The 24,798-nt window shown below is 43.0% G+C and overlaps 7 protein-coding genes across 16 annotated transcripts in view; 3 read left to right on the top strand and 4 right to left on the bottom strand.

Annotated features, from left to right (window-relative positions):
• Nucleotides 1-22: 22 nt before the first annotated feature.
• Nucleotides 23-5,555, bottom strand: LOC120452364 (DDB1- and CUL4-associated factor 5). The gene is made up of 7 exons (XM_039636553.2): nucleotides 4,951-5,555; nucleotides 4,700-4,883; nucleotides 4,280-4,546; nucleotides 3,945-4,219; nucleotides 3,751-3,881; nucleotides 3,004-3,697; nucleotides 23-790 (listed from the first exon to the last, which is right to left on the bottom strand). The coding sequence occupies exons 1-7, from the start codon at nucleotides 5,165-5,167 to the stop codon at nucleotides 339-341; spliced, it is 2,220 nt and encodes a 739-aa protein (XP_039492487.1). The 5' UTR covers nucleotides 5,168-5,555; the 3' UTR covers nucleotides 23-338.
• LOC120452366 lies at nucleotides 847-2,986 on the top strand. The gene has a single exon (XM_039636556.1). It carries the CDS (start codon nucleotides 924-926, stop codon nucleotides 2,940-2,942), a length of 2,019 nt encoding a protein of 672 aa, XP_039492490.1. The 5' UTR covers nucleotides 847-923; the 3' UTR covers nucleotides 2,943-2,986.
• Nucleotides 5,556-5,700: 145 nt separating the features above from the next.
• LOC120452370 lies at nucleotides 5,701-6,878 on the top strand. The gene is made up of 2 exons (XM_039636561.2): nucleotides 5,701-5,873; nucleotides 6,033-6,878. The coding sequence occupies exons 1-2, from the start codon at nucleotides 5,828-5,830 to the stop codon at nucleotides 6,752-6,754; spliced, it is 768 nt and encodes a 255-aa protein (XP_039492495.1). The 5' UTR covers nucleotides 5,701-5,827; the 3' UTR covers nucleotides 6,755-6,878.
• Nucleotides 6,879-6,880: 2 nt separating this feature from the next.
• Nucleotides 6,881-10,259, bottom strand: LOC120452367 (solute carrier family 52, riboflavin transporter, member 3-A). The gene is made up of 2 exons (XM_039636557.1): nucleotides 9,717-10,259; nucleotides 6,881-8,526 (listed from the first exon to the last, which is right to left on the bottom strand). The coding sequence occupies exons 1-2, from the start codon at nucleotides 9,830-9,832 to the stop codon at nucleotides 7,179-7,181; spliced, it is 1,464 nt and encodes a 487-aa protein (XP_039492491.1). The 5' UTR covers nucleotides 9,833-10,259; the 3' UTR covers nucleotides 6,881-7,178.
• A 241-nt stretch (nucleotides 10,260-10,500) lies between these two features.
• LOC120452369 (ferrochelatase, mitochondrial) lies at nucleotides 10,501-12,284 on the bottom strand. The gene is made up of 5 exons (XM_039636560.1): nucleotides 12,147-12,284; nucleotides 11,714-12,092; nucleotides 11,424-11,525; nucleotides 11,048-11,369; nucleotides 10,501-10,989 (listed from the first exon to the last, which is right to left on the bottom strand). The coding sequence occupies exons 1-5, from the start codon at nucleotides 12,181-12,183 to the stop codon at nucleotides 10,675-10,677; spliced, it is 1,155 nt and encodes a 384-aa protein (XP_039492494.1). The 5' UTR covers nucleotides 12,184-12,284; the 3' UTR covers nucleotides 10,501-10,674.
• Nucleotides 12,285-12,422: 138 nt separating this feature from the next.
• The window catches only part of LOC120452362 (rho GTPase-activating protein 100F), a 44,446-nt gene continuing 32,070 nt past the window's right edge, over nucleotides 12,423-24,798 (top strand). For 3 of the 10 annotated variants that reach the window (XM_039636540.2, XM_039636548.2, XM_039636543.2), the window contains exon 1: nucleotides 12,434-13,823. The gene's annotated coding sequence lies outside the window, so the exon portion shown is untranslated. Of the gene's footprint in view, nucleotides 13,824-24,798 lie in introns of all 10 variants that reach the window. The other 7 variants (XR_005616458.1, XR_005616460.1, XR_005616461.1 and 4 more) reach the window with 4 other exon arrangements.
• Nucleotides 17,898-19,623, bottom strand: LOC120452368. The gene is made up of 2 exons (XM_039636558.2): nucleotides 18,133-19,623; nucleotides 17,898-18,077 (listed from the first exon to the last, which is right to left on the bottom strand). Exons 1-2 carry the CDS (start codon nucleotides 19,339-19,341, stop codon nucleotides 18,066-18,068), a joined length of 1,221 nt encoding a protein of 406 aa, XP_039492492.1. The 5' UTR covers nucleotides 19,342-19,623; the 3' UTR covers nucleotides 17,898-18,065.

The following is a 24,798-nucleotide window of genomic DNA, read 5'->3' on the forward strand; positions in this document are numbered from 1 at the left end:
TTTAATAAATCAATGTTGGGTGAAAACCATTTAAGAACTCCAAGTTTCAGAATAGTTGAGCTTCTTATAAGCGCAGAAAAAATGGTTTAATGGACTTATCCAGATTTTAAAACAGATGATTCGATTGCTTTATAAAAACCTTATTTTCTCTCTAAATCAAGTAACAAAGTGGTGGATGCTGCATTGTGATTATTACTTTCTATGAAAGCTAAGCTACACATTAGTACGTGTTTCAGTGGACATTAAAAGTAAGAGTGAATAGTGTTTTCTCTTATAAAAACATATTTAAGCTTAGTAAGATGTTTAAAACAGGAATCTTCGCTTCAATATGGGCCAACCTACATGGACGATGAAGTGGATGCTGTTGACTCAGTATTACAAATATCCGGAATTAGTCCATTCACTGCCTTGTGATTTTGGTTGGACGTCAGCTGGCTGTTGTTGTTGGTCTCCAGTTGGTGAAAAAGAAAAGAACTGGCGGTGCTGGGAGCCTCAGAAAACTGGGCCTCCATTGAGGTTAGCGAAGTGGTGGAGGAATTGTCTCCATCATCGTCGGTTCGGAGGTTTTCCCGTTCCCTTTCATTGGCATTGTTATTGTTATTGTCCCCTGACGAGGGCTCCTCTTCATCGGAGTCGTAGTTGAGCTCGGTGTCATTGGAAGCGCTGCTCTCGTCCATCTCGGTGGTGCGTGGTCGACCAGTCGCTCTCCTAAGTTTTGAGGCTTGAAAAGGCTGCCTCTTTGATTTTCGCTTTCGCTTTCTTTGACCGATTCTGGATTTTGGTGTTTCAACTAAAAAAGGGAAATATTTTTTTCTTATTTCAAATGTTCAAAGGGTTTACCCGAATAATTTACATATCAATACATCCCGAGAGGTTGCAGTAGCAGAGGAGAATTTCATTGTCCACACATAAATGGACAAGTCATGGGGCCAAGTCAAGTTGTGTCAACAAACCCCATGAACTTGCCAATAATTGTGGGTAGCAGTCCGCCCACAGGTGTCAATGGCGCTGACACTATGCAAACACTTGTCCAACAGGATGTCAGTCGACCTGCACCCTTGTATCCCGAACCTATGCTATTGTACTCCACAATCTCAGTCGACGGTTCAGTAACTCCCGACATGGCGACGACTTTGCAGCTAATTATGCTGGCTCTAGTGGGTGGAACCCTCGTTCAAGCCAATGACACGGACTACAAGCTGCTCCTGACCTCAATTGTGGAAGAGCTTAAGGGCGGCCTTAAACTGCATCTAAGGAGTTCCGAAGACGGAGGCAACGATCTTGTTCAGTTTTTGATGGTGCAGGAAAAGAGCTCTCTTCAAATAAGTGTAGAACAAGAGGAAATACCGACAGGAGCCGAGATGATGAGGCATAATTTTTTCATTTTTGAAGACGTACATCAAATGCAGGAAATCCTGACCAGCCTGGTCAACACAGATGGCTTCTACATATTGGCTTTAGAGAAGAACTCAGCTGAGGATCATGTAACTCTAAAGGATTTCGGGGCCGATGTTTGGCTTCAGCATGGACATAGTCGGATTTACTACGTTCAAATAAGCAAGGAAAGCGTACTGCTCTATAATCCATTTACGCAGAGTTTAGTGGTGGTTCGAGATTCCAAAACCTATGCCAGAATCTACAAGGATCTGGAGGGGTACCCTTTGAGAATATACATTTTCGATTCAGTTTATTCGAGTGTGATTGGAGACGGCGAAAATAACAAGGTTCTAAGTGTAACAGGAGCGGATGCGAAATTGGCCAAAACAGTGGCCAGGCAACTGAACTTCACAGCTGATTTTCTGTGGCCGGATGACGAGTTTTTTGGAGGGCGCCTGCCAAATGGAGAATACAGTGGCGGCGTAGGCCGCGCTCACCGCGGAGAGGTGGACATCATCTTCGCCGGATTCTTCATCAAGGACTATCTCACTACACACATACAGTTCAGTGCGGCCGTCTACATGGATGACCTCTGCTTGTACGTGAAAAAAGCCCAGAGAATTCCGCAATCCATTCTGCCCCTCTTCGCTGTCCATACGGACGTGTGGCTATGCTTTCTGCTGGTGGGCTTGCTGGGAACCCTCGTCTGGCTTATCCTGAGAGCTGTAAATCTAGTTCTATGCATTGAACGCATACCGGATGGTTCACGGACTACGGGGATCAGTTACTTCGGAGCAGCGCTACGCATTTTCATCGACACATGGGTCGTTTGGGTGCGGGTGAATGTGGGTCGTTTTCCCCCCTTTCACTCGGAACGCATCTTTGTGGCTTCTCTTTGCCTGGTGAGCGTGATTTTCGGAGCCCTGCTTGAGTCCAGCTTGGCCACAGTTTACATAAGACCTCTTTACTACCGAGATGCTAATACTTTGAGGGAATTGGACGAGTCCGGCCAGCCCATTTACATAAAACATCCCGCCTTCAAGGATGATCTCTTCTATGGTCACGACTCCCAGGTCTATCGCCGATTGGATGCCAAGATGAAGCTGGTGGCTGAGGGCGAGGAGCGCCTCATTGAGATGGTGTCCAAGAGGGGAGGATTCGCGGGCGTCACCCGATCCGCCAGCTTGCAGCTGAGTGACATTCGATACATGATGACTAAGAAAGTGCACAAAATCCCCGAGTGCCCCAAGAACTATCACATTGCCTATGTCCTGCCGCGTCCCTCGCCTTATTTGGAGGAGGTCAACCGGATCGTGCTGCGCCTCGTTGCCGGCGGCATCGTTAATTTATGGACGGGGGAGGCGAAGGAGCGCGCCAAGTGGAGCATCCAGCGCTTCCCCGAATACTTGGCCGAGCTGGACGTAGGCCGGTGGAAGGTGCTCACTCTGTCCGACGTCCAGCTGGCCTTTTACGCCCTCTCTATTGGATGTCTACTCTCAGCTGTTGTTTGCATGTCGGAGATTTTGTTGGGACGCAAACGAACAGCATTAAACAAGATTAAATAACCCCATTAAATAAAAATAATTCTATTACAGTCTACTCATAGTAACCCGCTCCCGGACTCACCTATTTTAAGTTCTTGTGTCCTGCGGTTTCGACAGAGCAGAACGCCATCTCGTCGTCGCTGCTCCCGGGCTGCGGCCTCCGCTGATGTGGTGGGTAGCTCGTCGTCGCCAAAGAGACGGTGCGTCTCCTCAAGCCAGTCGCTGATCCGCGCCTGCGTGGCAGCCTGCTTTTGTTCGCCAAGGAGCCTCTGGAGCAACTGGTCCACGTTGCGCGGATGTCGAGTGGTGCCCCTAACCGCTAGCTGAAGTAAGGCGCGGCGCTTCTTGGCGATTAGGTAGAAGATTCGGTTCGGATAAGTCTGCCAGCTCAGTTCGCTGACGTTGGGCGTGTCGAGGTCCTGGTCTTGCACATTTTCCTCGTTTTGGTCCCGGTCAGTCTGAGGGTCCTGATCCCAGTCGCGCTCCTCGTCGCTGGGTTGCTCCTCAGTTGGCGAGCTGACCTCGCTACACGTGGATGTGTCTGTGCTGCTTTTGGAGCTGTTCTGATTGTCCATAGTGCTCCACGACTCAAGCTCGTGCTGCACCAAAGTGTCGAAGAAGGCCAGCATCACCTGGTCCTCGTCGGTGTTGCGGGCACTGAAGTCCTGGGACACATGATCCGATGACTCGCGATGCAGTGCGCGCGTGCAGTAGGGCAGTGCTTCGGCTTGGGTGAGGGATCCTTCCCAGCCCTGCTGGGCAAAAGGACTCCACAACTATGTTTTCGATTATAATATTATTAAGAGTTATACAGGCGTAGCCAACCTACCTTAATGATCTTCTCCACGCCAGAGGAGGCGAGTAAGCAGCGCTCGCGATTGTATCGCACCTGGTTTACGATGGAGCGGTGACCAGCGAGGATTATGGGCGTTGTCTCCATCCACTGGTTCTTTTCATCCACTGTTAAATTAAAAAATAAACTTAGGAGGGCAATGTGCAAGCTGAATCGCCTAGCTAACTCACAGTCCACTCCTTCCAGTCGCCAGATAAACATGTTGAAGTTGTCCGAGCCCGAGACCACCAGCTCGTCCTGCGGCCCCGCAAACGTGCAGCTCTTCATGGTGCAGGAGTTGAAGTATTCGTCGTGGTAGAAAGTGGCCACCGGCTCCGGGGATCCCGGACTGTACAGGATCGGCGGTAGCCGGCGGTGCAAGGTGAGCAGAAGGGTGCCGTTGCAATTGAAGCGCACGCTCATGCAGCTCGGTGATTCCGGGATGTAGTTGTACTGACACAGCGGCCTGGTTCACAGGGAGATAGTGAATACGGTAATAAGATATGATATATTACGATAAACTCACTGCTGGTGGTGTCTTAGATCCCAGAGCATGGCTCCCCTTTTCGCGTTGGCGGTGGCCAGAAAATGGCCATTCAGTGGGTGAAACTCCACGGCGTTGAAGGGCGTCTTGAATTTGGCGAGGGCCAGCGGTTCGGACTTCCCTGCCCTTAGGTCGTACACTAGGATCTCGCCGTGCTCCGTGGCCACGCTTAGGAGGTGGCCACTGATCCTGTCCACACTCAGACCATAAACAGGTCCATCGTGCGAAAAGTGGTTGAGGATTTTCCCTCTATACAAAGAAAGGATATAACCAGTTAGCCAGGAACAGCATAAATTATTCATGCGGGGTGCGGGGTGCATATGATTATTTTCAACGAATCTAGTATACCCTATTACTATACGAGTAACGGGTACAAAAATGTTTGGAATTTATGGAACTCACGTTTCTAGGTCATGCTGGATGACCAAGTCATCGTTTCCCCCGGAGAAGATGTAGGAGTTTTGGGTGTCAAATCCCAGGCAGAAGATGTTGCTGGCATGCTTCTCGTTCATAGAGCGGGGTTTCCCGAGCTTGGACACAACCTCGCGGTCAATATTCCACAGCAGAACCCTCTTGTCGTCGCCTCCTGGTGGTCGAGGAAGGCACTGATTAGCTTGCAGGGCCGGAGGCTATCAACAGGTTTCACCACTCACCTGAAGCCAGGAACTGACCACCCGAGCTGAACTCCAGGGCATTCACACATCCGTAGTGACCGGTTAGGTTGCGCTGGTAGAGATTCTGCGCCGCACTCAGGCGCTCGCGGAAAATGGCCGAGGGCAGGTGGCCAGCCACCAATTGGTTTTCCCGCTGGCTGAGGGCCAGGTCCAGATTTCGGGTCTCCAGGGAGCGCAGGTTCCGCCACAGGCTCATATTACAGGCTCTGCCAACTGGGCTTCTTCACACGGAGGTCGAGAGGCTGCACTCGCACTCACAGTGGCTGGGACTGGGATTCAGGTTCTGATGTGGTCTCCAGCGGGGCAGCGGTCTAGGTCCACGCATATCGCTCTCGCTGCGGTGGTGTCGTTCTTTTTTCTTTGGTAAAAAATGGGGCTTCGAACTGGAACCGCAGTGCGCTATTTCACAGCGAAACAATCCCTCAATTGCGCACTTTTAAAGACCAGAGAAGCACGTTAAAACCATTTAGTTGCAGTTTGTAAAATTCAGCCAGAAAAGCGAACACATAAATGTATTTTATGGAGAGCTGCGACTACTCGTTTTGACGGGTTTATCATCACTTCGCATCGCTCCCTAATCAAAACTAAGGCAGAAAGTATACAAACCGAGAAACCACCGAACAGCTGTTCGCCCAGTCAGCCACAGTGGGACCAAGGCGCTCGAAAACGGGTGCAAAAGCGCACCGGCGGCTCAAGACGATTCACATCTCCAAATCATTTCACCTTAGAGATTTACTTAGGTATAGGAATGAACTAAAGTCACTCGAAATACTAAAGTTTCAGATCAAGTTTTGTAAGAATTTTTCAAAATTTATAGTAATTTTTGAAATACCCTAGGTGACTTGAGCGTTTTGCAATGGCCGACAATAATTCAGCACCAGAGACCGAAAATATAATACCTGGTAAGGTCTTTGACTCAGAATGTGGTTTCTGATAAAAAATCAACCCCCAAGGTTTGCCTATTAGAATTTAAATATTATTAAATTGAAGCTACTTAACATGTACTTGCAATATAAGAGTATTCTTAAAGGTAGATTTACTCCATTTTGATTTCCTCGCAGTCCTTCTGCATAATGCCGATGAAAAGGAGCAGGTGCGTCAACTCGGCCTGTACCTTCGCAACCTGCAGGACCGCTTGCGACTGGGCATTCAGGAGCACCAGAAGGTTCTACAGTCGTCGGTGCAGCTGCTCAAGGAGGTGGGCGATGTGAACAACATGGTGCAGCTCGTCGTATGTGGCCACCCGGAACAGGCCACCAAGATACAGCGCCTGATCGTGGGCTTCGAGACGGTTAATGCGGTGAACGCCCCGCAGACCTCCGCCGTGGCGGGCATAGGTTTGCCTTCGGACATGACTGAGATTCATGGTCTGTTGGGGGAGTTCGAGCACCTCAACGAGAGCCAAGTTCTGCGGGAGAGCCTCGTGAACTTCAAACGTGCCCGAGAGTCTCTGGAGAAGGTTCTCGGCGCCCTAGAGAAGATTGGCAACGAGTCCCCACGGTCGTCTCCACCAGGAAGTCAGCTCTTTGGGTGTCCCAGTGCCAGCCGCAGCCTGCGCGAGAAGATCGAGGCCTTCAACAAGGTCCTGGAGGACGCCCCCGAGAGGCTGGGGGACACCTGCCGTCATTTCAAAGAGTGCTTCTGTAGCTGCTGCAGTCTGGAGGAGTCCTTCGAGTCCAGCGGGCACAAGCCGCTCCCTGTTGCCTCGAAAACCAATTCGGGCTACGAGGGGGACATAGACAGCGAGGTGGAGCAGGTGGAAGTGGATATGAAGGTGGATTAATAAAAAAAGTACTGGTAAAAAGAAAGTTGAAAAAACAAGAAGTGCAAACGACTTGAATTTTCTTTTGATGCTCATGAGTATGATGAATTTTTATATTAAAAGAAAAGATGAAATTAGATCCACACGTATTCTGTTTAAAATGCTTTAATTCATTAAAACTTTAGCTTCCCAAAGCTAGCTTAGTTCCACCATTCGTCTTCTTCTCGTTTTATACATTGTGTTGGCATCCACTTTGTGCTTAAAACTACGAACTGTTGCAAGTCAACCTCAAATGGTTGTACAAAATAAGCGCGAGTTCAGGTAATTAGGTATTGTCTTCATTGTGACTGGAGGTGCACGTACACATTAAAATATCACACTAAACTAACATTTATAAAATCACGATATCCCTGGATATTCTGGCTCCGTCGAGTTTCCGGCGAGGTTAGCAGTTCGACTGCGCGGCCTGGAAAAGGTCCGAGTAGTTGATAGCAAAGAAGATGGCCACTGCTCCAATAGCGGATCCCAGCTGCGTGATGGCGCCGACCCAGACCAGCGATTGACCACCCTGCGCCCGCATGACCGTGGTGATTCCCAGTTTCGTGTAGCTCACAATCCCGACCAGCAAAGTCCAGGCGGTGACCACGAGTACGGCACCCACGGTCTGATCGTGAAGAGGAGGTAGGGGACTCAGGGCCGCCGTGGTAAAAACATAGCTGGTCAGCAGACCCGCAAGGATAGAGAGCACCGTGATAATCCGCAGGGAGGTGAAATGCAGGAACATGGCCATGAAGCAGGCCACCGGATTGGCTATCACACTGAGGGTGGCTGACAGGTGGTACGCTTGGCTCCCGTACGGGGCACTGGAGTAGGACTGTATGCTGCCGAACATTCCGTTGCTGAACAGCGAAATTGCACCGATTAGCAGGAGCAGGTAGGTGTACTGTCCTTTACTCAGCTTCTCCGCTTTTGGCTGGTTATCCGCCTCTCCGTAAACGTACTTGTTGCCCTCACTGACGGTCACCTGGGCGTACTCCTTCCTGGCCAAGGGGAGAGAGTTCAGAAGTGTATACCCCACATAGGCTAGCACCATGAGCGCGAAAAGGATGAGGAAGAAGACTCGGGTATCGAACCTCGGAGGTGTCTTCTGCAGCTCGTAGACCCCCTCTCCGCTCTCGGTTACGTTGACCAGTACACAGTCGCCACTCTCGCCGATGCCCTGGATCAAAGCTGTCACGCTGGGCAGCAGACCACTCAGGCCCTCGCCAATGAAGTAGGTGACCATGTACTGCTCCTTGAAGCGTCCCATGTAGGGCATAAAAAGCACCGAGCTCGTGCAGGCATTCAGCGCCGTGAAGCAGGTTAGCAAAAAGAGTGCTAAGCTGTGATCCGTGCCAGCCACCGAAGCGGTTTTGTTGTAGAAGAACGCCGTCAGCAAGCAGGATATGGCTCCCACCAGGAGCACTCCGTGAATGGTCCAACCATCGTTTAGTTTCTTCGGCGAGTACTTCTGGATGGCCGTGTAGAGCAGTGGGCCCAAGTTGCCGATCTGGACCATAACGCTAAGGTAGGAGGGCAGACTCCAGCCCTCCGGTGCCTCGTCCACCAGCAGGGGCAGCTGAATGAAGGTGCCATTGACGCCCAGCCAGGTGCCTATGCCGAAGAAGATGGCCAGCACGTCGACGATCCAGCTGCGGTTTCTTGGCTTGGGGTTTATCTCCATATTTTTGTGGGGGCCTCCCCAGTTAAGGAACAAGCTCAGCTCACTTTTCTTGGCCTCGGGAGAGGAGCATCTGTAAAAAGAATGGGAGATTAGATACTATAGTATACATCTGAGACCTAAATCTGGCGATAAACTTCTAGCAATAATTCAAAAATCAGTTACCTTTCATTTTCTGATAAGATTATTTGGAATGCCTAAATGTAATCAAACACTCAATGTTCTTAAGAATAATTAATAAATAAATCTTATAACACGCTACATTGTACGCTGCTATTTGCTAGGTTTATGGCACCCAAGTCTGAATTACGGGTTTATTTTGCTCAATGGTTCAGATAAGCCTTAAAAAGTCATTATCAAGCATATGGTATCTACAGTTCATTATGTTTGTCTTTTGGACATAACCAAGTGAATGCGATTACACTGGTTCAGTGGCTTTACGTTACGTTCCACACGACTGAATGTACATATGTGTATATAAACATTTTAAACCACACAGTGTATAAGATCATCCGAAAGCGCCAGCATTTTAAAAGTTAGAATAAGCTCATATTGTACATCCATCAATACATGCATTGCATCTACAAGGTTCATCTTATTCTGTGCACAAAATGGACCAAAGGTGAACAAAATTTAAATGTGCCAAGTTATACTTTGATTTGTTTTGGATCTACCAAAATGGATATATCTCTGCGCTAATCTTACTTCCAGGTGATATTAATTGTGTGCCGTCGGTCACATACGATCCCCATCTAATCTGCTAATTCAATTAATTTGTGACCATTCGAGTGGAGTGCCGATGTCTGCACGTATCTGGCTGAAGACGATAAGAATCACAATCGAAACTCAGCTGGCATTAATTTCATCTTTAACCAGATTTCTCAAGTTTAGAAGGAGTATATCAAAACAAATGAATTGAACACTTTTAGTGGATCCCAACAAGTTGTTTTCGCTACAGATCGTTTTGTTTACAAGTTCATACAATTTGAAAACTCCAAGTTTCAATTTACTTACATTTACAGTGCTTGCTAGTGAAAGCGATAACAACAATAATGAAATAAGAACGAAAAATTTGAAATTGGAGTAACCACAGTTTTTCAAAGTTAAACTTGCTGTGTCACGATGCGGTCGTAGAACATAATGCCAGCCAAATTGGAGAGAGAGATGGAATGAAAGCCCGCCCGCAGCATTTTAGCCCGATTCCAAACTGGTTTTTGCCCTTCAGGCGAAAGAGACGTAAACAAAACCCGATTAGTCGCTTACCTGGCGAAATCCGCGGGACTCGGAGATGCGTCGTCCAACGTCGAGATCACGCCGTAGACTGGCCCCGCTGTATTCGTGGGGCTGCCAGCTCCACGGTTCCGTTGGTACCTGCTCATATTCGGAGTCGGAGTGTGCTCTGCGAATGGTTTTATGGTCCCTGCGACGACGATTAGATTTCCCGATCCGGGCCACTGTGGTCAAAAGCGCCTTGGTTAGTTATTAAAAATCAACGGCTCAATTGGCGTAATGCGGAATATCGAAGGCAATTGGCAGGTTAATTTTCGTGCGAGCCGTCAATTAATTGAAAGTCGAAGTTCCAATTTGAAGGCCCGGGAAGTCTCAATTATGCAATATTCCGGGAAGTTCCATTGACGGCGCGACAGGACGTGAAATGCAAGAGTGTCCAGGAGCAGGAGTCGACTGGAGGTGAGCACGACCAGCTTTCGCCAATTTTGTCAGCCATTTGAGCACTCAAAAGTCGAATTTGATTTAATAAACATCGGGTCGGGAGGCTAGAATAAAACTGACAGTCGAACAGCTGTTCGTCCGGCGAAAAAATACCGCAGCCATCGCACGTGCGACAAAGAGAGCGTTACTAAGATAAGAGAACATTTGAAAATACTGCTCTCTTTATATAGCGTAACTGTTTAGTTATGGGTTTCTCATAAACTGAGTTCCTAGAAGGGTGTATTGGTTGCGGGCTCGTTTGGCATTCGCCATCTAAAAGATACATTTTAACATTCCAGATGTATTTAACTCAGCTAATGCTCCAAAGCCAACTGCGTTATGTTTTTACTGTTCAACAGTGTCTTTAATTAAAGCGGAAAGTAATGAACACCAGTACGTGAAAACCAATCCCCCAGAAACCCAAATGAATGAATAAATGTTCTCTTCCAGCTGCAGCACTTGAAACGCTTGTCACGCAGTGCTTCCCAGTCCGGCAAGTTGCCTTGGTGGCTTAGTTTGAGCAGAGCTGCCGGTACCAGCTTTTGCTCTCCCTGCACTTTGGATTGGAGCACATAGGACAACGCATGAGGAACTTGGGGTTGACCGACTGCTGGGACTTCAGATGGTCGGCCACAACGTTTGTCAGAGCGTCGATGAACAGCGGGTGATCGTTGGGGGCTGCAGCTCGACGGATTTCCTCCACGCCGACCTCCTTGGCCAATTCGTCGCAGTACTCGATGTCGAGCTCGTGCAGCGTCTCGATGTGCTCGTTCACGAAGGCAATGGGCACAAGGATGAAGTTCTTCAGGCCTTGCTTAACATAGCCCTGCAAAGATGGGCTTGATTTAGTGGAGGGACATTGAAATCCCGTATTGAAGTCACACCTTAATGGCATCATCGGTAGCGGGCGCCAGCCAGGGTAGCGGGCCCACCTTGGATTGCCAAGCCAGGCTGTAGGGATTCGTCTGGCCGAGTTCCTGCATCACCATGTGCACGCTAGCACCAATCTCCGAGGGATACGCGTCGCCCCGGTTCACAGCTTTAAGGGGAAGGGAGTGGGCAGTGAAAAGTATGACTACGTCGTTACGTTTCGTTTCCACAAACTTGGCCAGTTCGTCACGAATTCGCTGGGCAAACGTTTTGATTAGAAGTGGATGGGTGCCCCACCTGTCGATAATGCTCCATTTGATATCCGAGGGCAGATTACTAAAGTAAAGAAGGGATCAAATATACAGCTGTACTTGTGCATTCCTAACTCACTTGTTCCGGTAGTGGGTGAATATGGAGTTAAAGCTGGATCCTGAGGTGGCGCAGCTGTACTGTGGATACTGTGAGAAGAGAACTACGCGCTCTGGCTTGTCGCTGTAATTAAGTTAAAAGTTTCAATATAAATATCAAAAAGTTGTATTCTTCAAGGAGCCCAAATAGTCACTAGTTTCCAGCTATAGTCTACACAAACTTATTTACTACAACGAACATATGTTAAAGTCCAATATCAAGACCCCCGGGATATTTACATCACTCTTATTCTACTTCCCGACCCCACTCACTTTTCGATCTCGGCCAGCGTGTTCTCGGTGAGGGGATTCACGTAGCGGAAACCGACGTAGTGCTTGTGAGGTGCTGTCTCCGGCGAGATGCTGTCCAGCTGCTCGCACATGAGCTGGCCCTGCAGCTCGGTCCACTTAAGGATCGGGGAGCCACCGCCGATCTCCTTGTACTTCTTCTGCACCTCGGGGGTCCTGCGCTGGGCGATCCACGGACCCAGACGGCTCTGCACCGGCAGCTGGATCATGTCCCGGTCGGTCATGATACGAAGTAGGTAGTCATGCACCTGGTCCGTGTGCGTTGGGCCGCCCATGTTCAGCATTAGGATCGCGGTCTTCGGTTTCTGGCCGCTGAGGTGGCGCACGCCCCCTGCCAGACCACCTGTGCGGGAATATGTAGATTGGGTGTATAAACAGTATCCACTCATATACTCACTTGCCAGTCGGCACAGCTTTGTGTTATGCAAAAACATAGTTTCTTTTAAAATGACCCAAATTGATTGCACCGGTGACGAACAGTGTTACCAGTTGGTAATATATTATTTATACCAACAGAGCACGTAACAGAGCTCTGTAAAGAAATAACGGTCACGCCATCTATGTAGAAAAGATAACCGCTATTACTCAGCAGTAATACAAGTATTATCATTGTGTCGTAGTGATTACTTTTTAAATATTTTCTTTCCTTACACACTTTCTGATTTAATTGTACTTATTGAAACCAAAACCGATGTTTAGTATATACTGTTTTTAAACGGCACAACTGGAATTTCTCGCGCCTGCGTCCTTGTTCCTTTCGCTCGTCATCAACGCTGTGTGCAACGGTAAAGCTAACTGTCGTGCAGTCTCGCTCACGCACGCTGCATTTCGCTCTCGTCGCTTGCTGCGAGTGTTTCGTTTCCTCCGATCAAAGAATATTTTGTAGTTTTTCCACCGAATGCAGGCTCAATTGCTGCGCAAAAACACAAAAAAACTAGCGACCAAGGGTCCCAAAAGTTAAAAAAGCTCCAAAAACACCGGAAAGTGTCGTTTAGCATCGGTGATTAGCAAAAGGACAAGCGCCGCAGCAAAGTGAAAAAAAAAGTAGGGAGTTCTGGAGTGAGTGGGAGTGAGAGGGAAGGAGCGCCATCGCGGTGGTGGGTGTACGTGCGCGAGTATTGGTGCTGTGTCCACGTCCGTGTTATCGCCAGCAGCATTAAACTGCTCCAATTCGTGGCGCACGCGCAGGATAACTCGCGCTCTCTTGCTCTCTTTCTCGACTTAGAAGAGGAACAGGATATTTTATTATACTGAAATTCGTACGCAGCAAATTCGCATAGTTGCGAAAGCTTCGCGCTGCCACACGGACGCATTCCGCTACGGGCTCCCCGCACACCCACACACTCTCACACCCGCCCGCCGCGAACCCACACACACGCGCCCGCAAGCACCCTCGCGCACAGATCAATGAAAAGGCAAAAAAGTAAATTGCACTTTTTCCGGGAACCAAAAACATGTTGAAATTATCTCACAAGTTGCGCAAAAAATGCCGCAGCAAAAAAGTTGCATGGAAAGCCGTGAAAGACGTGAAAGCGACGAAACTGTGAAACGAAACGAAAGGCAACGAATAACGGCGGAGAAAGGAGCTAAGAGAGGCTGCAAGGATGTACTGCTTCTCGGAATCGCAAGATATTGACCACCGAACCAGCGATACGTCTCTGATATCCAAAACCAGCACCTAGCCAATTGCATTTCGCAGTTTGCATTTTGCATTCTCACTGCCCCCGGAAGTAAAAGCAGCTTCAGCGGAAATTAAAACAAATCGAAGCCGAAATAAAAGCCAGAGCTAGCGAGCGAACGAGATAGAAATAGATAGAGAGGAAGAGAGATAAAGAGAAAGAGAGAGCTACCAGAGAGAGCAAGTGCATCCTTTTCACAACGCGGCACACATTCACGACCGGTGACTGCAACTAGCCCACTCCCACACCTCCGCCCCCCTTCACCCCGGCCCCAGTTGTCCCTTGCAATTTGTGATCTCATGTTTTCATAACTTGGGCAGCAGCCGTTGGCACGGATTAGACGGAAAACGTCAAGCATCAGGACGTGAGGAGGTGTACCCAGATCCAAAGTGCAGGTGAGTGTGCCAAAAGGGGGCCTATCCGGACAACCATTCAACGGGCGTGCAACGTGCACTGACGGGCGGCGATGAAGTCGACAGCTCTCAGTTAATTAAAAACCTAATTGATAAGGGACAAGTCCATCAATGGAAATGACCTTGTCGCTGTCTGAATAATGCTGCCACAACTCGAATAAGTGATTACTTCTGGCAAATGTCCTGTTTTCTGACTAAGCTTCAGCGAGCTCCAACTTCTTTTTAGCGTTTTGAACTTCTAATGCTTGGACTAACCTAGTTTGCATTTATTATGGAATGAATAATAAATCCAATCATTGGAAAGTGGCATTTCGTCAAAACCATACAATCAAATGAGAAGTGTGATTTCCAGCGGAGGCTATTATTTTAAGCACTTTAATATCACAACAGAGGGAAAAACTTTAGCCGCCGTTTACAGAAGTTAATATTCTAATACAATTTCACGTGACTCTTTTATTTTGATCTGTCCTTTAGCTTGGTTCAACAGCGACTGACTGCCGTGCTCTCTGCAGAGTGGCGAGTCGATTAGTCGATAAGTTTCTCGATAATATTGGTATGTTAAGGATGGGTGTATGAGTGTATAAGCTTATGACTAGATTGGCTATGTATAATTAGGTATGTATGACTAAGAGTAACGGAAGAGGGTAGAAGGAGCAGCCTACTACAACTCGGCCGTCCTGACAACTAGATCTCCCGATCGTAGGATTTTATAACAATTAACGTTTCTTAAAGCTAAGGGTCCTGTTTCTTATTTTATTCTTCTCAGTGGAGATACTTTTGAACGGTCTTAAACATTTTTTTGGTTTTCTTTTCTTCTTGTTTGTTTTCTTTGTTTTACAATTGCTTCTTAAATTATACATTCGATTTCGTACAGAGTTTCTTAAATTATACTTTCTATTTTGTAGACTCTTAATTTTTCTTTGCCAGTGTTTTATATTCTGTATGCTCCATACACCCCGGTAAGGATTGCGAGAAATTTGAAATCCATCAACATCTTCCAGAAGGAAGCGATCATTTTTGAGAACTTTGCTTATGACATAGGGTCCTTTATGCTTTGGAATTAACTTCTTAGCTATGCCTGTTGTTGAGTCAAAATTTTTAACCATGACGTAGTCGCCTTTTGTGAACACTCCTGATCGTTTTCGTTTTTTGTCAACATATTCTTTATTGTATGCTTGTGCTATTTTCTGACTTGCCTCGCCTTTATTTCTAATACTTTCTAAATCTCTTTCTTCAATCGTTTCTCCAATTTCCTCAATTTTTTCTTTTAACTCATCCATAATTTGTCCTTTTTGTTGTAACCCAAATAACATTATGCTAGGATACTGTTTAATGCTGCGGTGTTGTGTATTGTTCAGGGTATATTCGACCTTTTCTAAGACTAAGTCCCAGTGTAGACCTTGATCAGGTTCAATTAACTTGCTAATCATTGGACCAAGACTTCGGTTTATACGTTCAACTTGACCGTTGGCCTGTGGTGATCCTGTTGCAATTTTTATGTGTTTAACATTGCATTCTTTCAAAAATGAGTCAAAATCGCCAGACGTGAAACATGCTCCTCTATCTGATATGATACACTTAGGCCTACTGTATGCTCTGAAGTAGTCGTTTAACGATTGTATGACTTCTTTTGTGTTCGTAGTTTTTGTTGCGTATAGTCTGACAAACTTTGTGAATGCATCTACTATCACTAGAATATGTTTCTTCGGTCTAGCCAAGTCTACTGGACCATAATGGTCAATATGGATTATTTCAAAAGGTTTGTTTCCCTTAGGTATGTTGTGTAGAAATCCTTCTGTTTTTCCTGTTTTGGGACTGAATGAAATACATTTTAAACAGTTGCTGATATGTGTGCTACACTTCTGTTTTAAATTTGGAAACCAATAGTTCTTCATTATAGCTTCTATCATTTTGTCTCTTCCTACGTGTCCAAGTTCGTTGTGATATTTGTATAACACTTGTTCTTCCATTTCTATCGGAACGTAGAACAGCAATCTATTTTCATTTGTCTTTTTGTAAACTATACCATTTCTCATCTCATACAATTTATTTTCTGTGTTTTCTAACAATTGCCTGATTTCTTTTAATTTTGTATCTTTCCCTTGACATATAACTAGATTATCTTCGAAACTGTTTGTTTGTATTACCATAATATTTGTACACCTACTCAGTGCGTCAACATGTTGCATGCGGCTACCTGCCCTATGCACAATTTCAAAATCATAACCTTGGAATTCTAAAGCCCACCTGGCTATCCTAGGGTTTAGCTCTTTTTTGCTTAGGGTCAAAATTAATGAGTTGCAGTCGGTGACTATTTTAAATGTCCTCCAATGAAGATAAACTCTAAATCTACGTAACGAATAAACAATGGCTAAAGTTTCTAACTCGAAACTGTGGTATTTTGATTCAATATCTGTTGTCCGTTTTGAAAAGAATGAAACTGGGTGCCATTTCTGGTCCTCCTTCTTTTGCATAAGTACAGCACCGAATCCAGAAGAACTTGCATCACAATGCAATTCTGTTTCGTGTTTGTGGTTGTATATAGCTAAGACCGGTGATTGTATTAATTTATCTTTTAACATATTAAAACAAGACATTTCTTCACTACCAAATTTGAACGGTTTATCTTTTTTTAGAATGTCATGCAATGGTTTAGCTAGTCTAGAAAAATCTTTTATGAACCGTCGAAAATATGAGCATAATCCCAAAAAACTTTGTACTGTATGAACATTGTTAGGTATTGGGAAATTTTTTATTGCCTCGATTCCTTTGTCATTGGGCATTATGCCGTCTTTATTTATTATGAACCCAAGATATTTTATACTCGATTGCATAAACTCACATTTGTCTATTCTTAATTCAAGTTTATTTTCAACTAATCTTTTAAAAATTTCTTTCAACGTTTCTAAGTGTTCGTTTATATTTTCGGTTGCCAATAGAATGTCGTCCATATATATTACTACTTTGTTTTCTCTAATCATATCAGCAAAAATTTTGTTAACAAATCTTTGGAACACAGACGGGGCGTTTTTGAGGCCAAATGGCATTCGCAGCCACTCGTATTGGCCTAATGGTGTAACGAAAGAGGTGTATTTTATTGATTCTTTTTAACATGCACGTGGAAAAAACCGTTTTTAAGATCGAGTTTGGTGAAAACAGTTTTCTCATTCATTCTATCTAACAAGTCATCTATAAGAGGTAGAGGATAGTTGTCTTTCATTGTCATTTTATTAAGTTTTCTAAAGTCGACGCACATACGTAAGTCTCCAGTTTTCTTTTTCACTAAAACAATAGGCGATGCATATTCCGAGTCGCTTGGTCGTATAAATCCGTTTTCCAAATATTCGTCTAATAGTTTTTGTAACTTGTCTTTTTCTGTGTATGAAAGCCTCCTAGGAGAACAGCTAAACGGTTTCGGGTTTTTCAAACACAATTGTATTTCACTTCTAACTGTCGGTTCATTCGGCCTTTTTGCATTTATATAAAAATTTCTAAACAACCTATCGAATTCTAGTTGTAACCTATTGCTAACATTTTCTCCTATTTTGTATTCTAACTCACTTTCAGTTACATGACATATTCTTAGTACTTCCTTATCAAAGTTGTGATTTAATTGTTCGTAAACGTTTTTATCTTTTGGCAATTTAAAACTAACGATTTCTTTTGAAGTGTTAACAATTTCATCTTCTGATAATTTTGATTTACTGACATTCTTTTGTTGATTATCTATTTCATCTCTTAACGATATTGGACCAGTTTCTTTATGCTGTTGATTAACGATTTTATTTTCTAACGATTTCGGACTAATAATTGCATTTTTAGACGATTTTGGACTAACAATTTCATTTTCTAACGATTGTGAACTAACAATTTCATTTTCTAACGATTGTGAACTAACAATTTCATTTTCAGTAAACATTGATCTTTTGTTTATTTCCATGGGTTTTCTCAACGCAATCATTCCCAAGGTGTAGGGGTCTAAATTTAAATTGCATGCAGTTAAAAAATCTCTGCCGAGAATAACATTATACCTCATAGACTGGTCGCAAACAATGATTAAACGAAAATATATTTTTATTGATCCTTTCAATACATAACATGTGGTTTGTCCATGTGTTTTGAGAATACAGTTGTTTAAACCAAAATAGCAAGTATTAACTAGGGCTAACTTCATTGTCTCGTTAATAAGTGACTTTTTAATGATAGATATAGGACTGCCAGAGTCTATGAGGCATTCTGAAATTATAGGCTTATAAGCATTTTCAAAAAAATTAATTTTAAACCATCTTACATAATTATTAGTTGAAACGCTCTTCCTTGTGGGACATTGTGCCACCAGGTGTCCAAGTTGTCCACAGGAGTAGCACGAACCTGGTTCACGTTTGGGCTTCTTGCAGATGTCAGCTTTGTGTCCTCTTGAATTACAGTTTGCGCATCGTATGGCATCTTTGTAGTCGGTTGGCTGTACAGGTGGCTCCCTCCGAGCTGGCAAACGGATGTTCGAAAATGCGCGTAGCATCTCCGACGGAGTAGAGAAGCATTGAATCCGTGCTTGGGTACGGAAATTTTGCAGCGGTATGCCCTCTATCATCTGGTCCAGTAGTTCGTCGTCGTCGATGTTTATCCCGTTTGAGAGAGCCATCTTCTCGTCGTAATAACTGCAGAAATTCTCCTCGGTTTTCCACTTGCGACTCTCGAATTTTCGCCGGATCTCAGCCTTGGATGATTGCTCGCCAAAAGTCAATGACAGTTGATCAAGCAAATTGTCAATTGGTTCGATCAATCGAGCAGGGTGCGCATGTAACCAGACTTGCGCGTTTCCTTTAAGTTTAGTGATGAGTAAGATGCGTAAATGGTTGTCATCGATGTTGAAAGTGCGTGCGATATTTTTGACCACTGTTATCCAGGCACGCGCGCAAGTTTTCCCATCGTAATCGGTTATCGTCTCTTTGGCGAGAGCGAGAGCATCAACTGGAAAACGCTGGCTCTCCGCTCTCTCGTTGGATCGCTGCGGCGAGTGAAATGTTGTGTTCTCTTTTGTGGCGCCAGCCTGCGTAAACTGCGCCGTCTGGATAACGGAACTAACTGTAGCCTTGCTTTGCTCTGGTTGTTGTTGTTCTTGGAACTGCGAGCTCGATCGTGTTCCGTTAAGCATTGCCTTCGCTTCTGCTAGCTCTGCGCGTAGTTGCTGTAGCTCGAACATGTTTGTCTCCCTCTCACTGCCAGTTTCGGTTGATTCTTTTCTGTTCATTGCATTCACACTTACGTGATCGGTGTTAATTTCACAATTCTGAAAATCCAGTGAAGAAAAAATGTCGTTTCCTGGTGGAGCGTTTTTCTGGGGGTGCTCCGGTGGACAATCGCCCCGAACTGCCGTTGGGATGTCTTGCAGCCTCGCGATTAATTCGGTTTTTGTGCCCTCCGTATTTTGGCCCAGAATACGTAGCCAATCTTTTAGGGTTGTCAGCGAAAAGTCGTTCAGGATGATTTTATCGTCCATTTTGGATTATTAATCCCACTTCTGAGATTTTAGCCGCCGTTTACAGAAGTTAATATTCTAATACAATTTCACGTGACTCTTTTATTTTGATCTGTCCTTTAGCTTGGTTCAACAGCGACTGACTGCCGTGCTCTCTGCAGAGTGGCGAGTCGATTAGTCGATAAGTTTCTCGATAATATTGGTATGTTAAGGATGGGTGTATGAGTGTATAAGCTTATGACTAGATTGGCTATGTATAATTAGGTATGTATGACTAAGAGTAACGGAAGAGGGTAGAAGGAGCAGCCTACTACAAAACATAAAAAAAAGTACAACAAATATTAAAAGTACAAAAAGAAAAAACTCCAAGGTATATAGCACTTTAATATCACAACAGAGGGAAAAACATAAAAAAAGTACAACAAATATTAAAATACAAAAAGAAAAAACTCCAAGGTATATACGACGCGGATTGAGGATACAGAAAGCAAAACATTTACCGCGACATTAACAATCAAAAATCTTTTTTGTCCGCTTTTTTATGCTCAAAGCCACCATTTCTCCCACCCCCCGAATTGCCCCTTCAGTCCAGCAAACTACCCCCCAGTTAAAAGCTTTGGTCCAATTTACCAGCAAACAGAGAACTTTGTGTGGAGCCCCATTCCATAAACATAATTTTAAAAAACGAATTCAAGCCGAGCCACACAACTATCTTAATTTTATGTCAGAACTTTAAAAACCCCTTGTATAAGAATAATGCTAGCAAGATTTCTACGTTAGCCAAAAATGCACTTTTTCTAGAGACCATTAAAATTGCTTTGCCCTTTTTGTTTTATTCAATTTACCTCGCTTGATTTATTTTCTCTTTGAAAAAGGACGTTAATTTTAATGCAGTATAGTTCAGTTGTAGAAAATCTTTAAAGATTAAGTTTACCCTCGAAATTTCATACTATTTCGAGTGGTCCGCTTATGTGGCATAAAGCCGAGTTCTAATGTAATGTGGGGATAGTGGCTCCCATGCTGAGCAGCCATAATTCCGTCCTTTTGATTCTGCACTCACTAATTAGATAAAACCCAGGGTTTCCCCGCAACTTTGCTAGTTTCTATGGTTTCGAGCATATTTTTGGCATTTTAACGCGACTTCTATCTGTCAAAGACATTAGAATAACAAGATGCGTAACGCCATACGATTTTTTTGCACACGATTTTTTCGTGGTGGCTTTTCAAGTGGCTTTTCGCTCTCTCGAAATTGTATTCAAAAGCCAGAGAGCGGAGAGCTCTAGAGCCACCAGCTCTCTTGTACGCATACAGCGACAGCTGACCACTGTATTGGTGCACACGTATGCACATGCATTGTAAAAACGACAAAATATGCCCTTCATCTTAGAAGTTCTTAGACTTTAAATCTATATTATTTTTTATAAATTGACACCACTTAAAAACTCTAGTCTTCCATTGCCTTAACATAACAATTATTCAAATTTAACACAGAAATAATAATAGCACAATCTATGTACAAAAAAATGCATAATAATTTTAAAAGATGACTTTATATTAGAATAATTGTCATTAGAGTATTCAGCGTGCGACGTGTGAAAAATATAAGAAGACAATGATTCTTCGGTGCTTATGTCCGCACTTCGTGCTTCAAGAAATCAATTTTGCAATAAACAGATTCCATATTTTTATTTATTTTATAAATAATATTTTACTTTATGAATTATTTTTATGAAATATTTATATTTTATATGTAATTTCTTTTTTTTTCTTTCTTTTAAATTCTTTGTTTTAAATTACAGTAGTTTTTAAAATTTACTTTGTATATGTTTTTATTATTTATTATAGTTATTTAGTCAAATTACTAGTATAAAAATTACCAATTTTCAATATTTAAAATGAAAATAAGATTCAGATAAATTATTTTTTTTTATTTTGTTTTGATGTTTTTAAAAAAGCGCGCAATTATGGGTGGGAAGAAAAGCGCGCCAATTTTTTTGTTTTTCCTTTTAATACGTTTTCTTTTTCTCTTAATACGTTTGCTTAAAGCTGACTATACGTAGAGCTCCTCGATTTTTTTTAAATTTCGCTTTAAAATTGTGTTTACAATCAATTAAAGTTGTTTGGTTGCATTGCTAAAGTACGGAAATATATGTGCATTAAAAAATTACAGCCGGGAGACAACGAATGTTTGTACTCAGCCCTTAGAGAAACCATTAAGGAAATGAATGAATCGGATAAAGAATGCATATTAACTTGTGATGAAGTAGCAATAAAAAAAAACTTAACATATAATGTATCAGTTGATATAATAGATGGACTAGAGCATTTAATTGATCGCTCTAATAAAATGGGAAGCCACATTTGCGTATTTGTGATTCGGGGTATTTTAAAGAAATGGAAATTTATATTGAACTATTTCGTGCCGGAAACAAATATAAAAGGCGATTGCTTAAAAAAGCTTATTTATAAAAACATTAATATTGCTGAAAATATTGGGTTCAAAGTAAGGGGTGTTGTTTATGATCAAGGAGGTAACAACAGAAAATGTACCTCATTACTTGAAGTCACCAATGAGAAACCTTACTTTACCTTAAATAGTAAGAAATATTATATGTTTTATGACATTCCGCATCTTTTCAAATCTATTAGAAATAATTTTCTAAAAGCTAATTTTGAAACCCCTGACGGACGAGTTGACTTTGATGTCATCCGAGAGGTTTATGAATTAGATCAGGGATCAGTAACGAGAATGACTAAATTAACAAGGAGTCACGTTAATCCAACTAGATTTGAGCTAATGCGGGTATGTTTGGCAACTCAGACACTTAGTCACACAGTTGCAGCGGCAATTAAAGCTTGTAACCAAAACAAGCAATTTAATCGAAATAGTCCCGAAGTTGCAGCTTCTACTGCTGCATTTGTCCAAAAAGTTAATGATTACTTTGATTGCCTGAATAGCAGAGTATTAACTGACAAAAACCCCATGAAATGCGCACTTCAAGTAAACAATACTGTTTGGCATAAACTGAAGGAAATGCAGGAATACCTAAGGAGCGTGAAATATCACGGTAATAATATATATTGTCTTGATGGCTTGATCCAAACTACTGAAGCTATATTTGGACTCGTCAAAGATATATTTAAGGACCACACGGACCACTTTTTCTTTTTAACAAGTAGAGTTAACCAGGATCCCCTTGAAAATATATTTGCGTGCGTTCGAGCAAAAGGTGGTAACTGCAGAAATCCTTCAGTTAATGAATTTAATGTAATAATTGCCAAGCTTATATCCCTACACATTTTTAAATTTTCCCAAAACTCTAATTGCGAATCAGATGATGATGTAATGTTGCCAATAGAGTTCGATTCGATTATATATCAGCCTTGCATTGAAAAAAAAGAAATACAGCAGCAAGAATACTCTGTATCATTTTCTGAAATTGTAGAAGGCAATGAGAGGTACTTTGACCAAAATATAGATAATTTTTTGTGCAATGATATACCCATTGAATTAACTTCGAGTAGATATTTTGTTGGATATATTGCAAAGGGATCCAGTTGCGATAAATGCAGATCGGTAATTTTAAAAGAAACCGAGCATTTAACAGCTCCATCAGAGCTTTTTATACATGAGAAAAACTACTCGACAGAATCGGACTTTGGAAAACTAAAGGCACCATCTGATCTATTTTTTAATATTTGTAAAATACACATTAAAGTTTTTGAAAATATTTTTAAAAATAATAAAAAACAAATGTGTATACAAAAATTTATTGTAGACCAATGCATTAAGTGCACAAATGAGAGTAGTGATTTCTCATTATGGTTTCATGTAGAAAATGAATGTTATGAGCATAAAATAGATCTTTTAAAAAAACTTATAAAAGTTTTGCTTTTTAAGCATTGCAAGTGGACTGTTATTGCTAATAGACAAAAAAGTCAAGCTAAACTCACCATTTTATCTCATAAGTGAAAAAAATATAAACATTCAAATAATTGACGACTTTAAAAATTAAATTATATAATTAAAAAAAGAGGCGATATATAATAAAAAGCAATAGTTAGAAAACTAGCTTAGTTGGGGAACATGGAAATGTTTTAATGTTGAACATTTAAACATTTCAAGTCGACTCGAAGGTCATATATGTAAATATAATATAAGACCCCATTACAATTGTAATGGCCTCCCCGTGGTGTTCCCTGGGTACCGATTATAAGATATATTACATATTATTAATTAACAATATAAATATAAATATGTGAACGGTAGCTAATTCGAGCGGCGCTTTTATCAAACGAATATTAAAAAAAATTCTTTCAAACCATAATAGTTACGAATCGAAATTGACCAAAACATTAATCAAATTTGTTTCTTAGATCAAAATTGATTTCGGCCCGAAAATCGTCTTCTAGCACAAGCACGCACACATACACACTATCTCCTTTATTGTTTTTACTCACACAAGCAAGTCAATTCTATTTTTAGATTTTTACGCTCTCAATTTTTGGCGAGCGAAAAGAGAGCAATTTCGGCCGTCACCAAAAAAGTGGCTGCATAGTGCAAAACCAATGTATGGCCGTTACGCATCTTGTTATTATAATGTCTTTGTATCTGTCGTCCAAGTGGCGAGCTGTGAGCTCCAAATTCGGAGTTGCGAGTTCCAGTTGCGGGTTGCGGGTTGCTGGTGGCATGTTGCACGGTCGCCTGGCGAGGCAGCTGAGCACCGGCGGAGAGGACCACATGGCGCGACGCGACTGCACTGCAAATAATGCTTTTTCATATTAATGATGACCGATCGGAAAAGTAAGTGATCATAATATGAATTGTCAAAGGCTGCGATTCAGTTATTGGCTTCTCCATCTAACAATCATACCGATACAATGAACCGATAAAAATTATGATAATTTCTAGAGGGAAGTATCCTTTTTTTGCCTCAGTGGGTGTGCAGTCGCATGAGCGTGCGGCAAAGCCCAGTGGGTGTGATGGTGGGTGTGTGGATATGGGGGTAAGGTGAGGGTGCGACGGTCCCCAGTGGTGGGTCGCTGTTTCGCTGTATGTTCCTTTGTCGGGTGCTACTAACCAGTCAATGTGTGGACAGGGGACTGATGGGGGAGGGCGTTGTGGATAAACTTGAACGCAGCAATAACAATACCAAATATTGCCATGATAGGGTTAAAACTGAGCCCAAAACGGGAAATCGATAAATCTGTCTTTCGTCATTGTGGCACTGCCTTAAGCAAAAGTACTCGTAAAGTGTAAAATATCGTATTATTTTTAAATTTCTACTAGATATCTTTTTAGATGAAGTTTTTATTATTTATGACCATTTCGTTATAAATTTGGCTTTTTGCAGGGAAGCTAAAACCCAACAGTTTTCCTTAGCATTGCCAATCCGTTTTTGTACTTGTGCTTTGTACAGTTTGCTGCAAGAATTCTACGTTTTTTGTTATTTGATAAATGATTTGCCATTTCTGCCG

This window comes from Drosophila santomea, chromosome 3R (assembly GCF_016746245.2).
Source record: "Drosophila santomea strain STO CAGO 1482 chromosome 3R, Prin_Dsan_1.1, whole genome shotgun sequence".
In the NCBI taxonomy this organism is placed as follows: Eukaryota; Metazoa; Arthropoda; class Insecta; order Diptera; family Drosophilidae; genus Drosophila; species Drosophila santomea.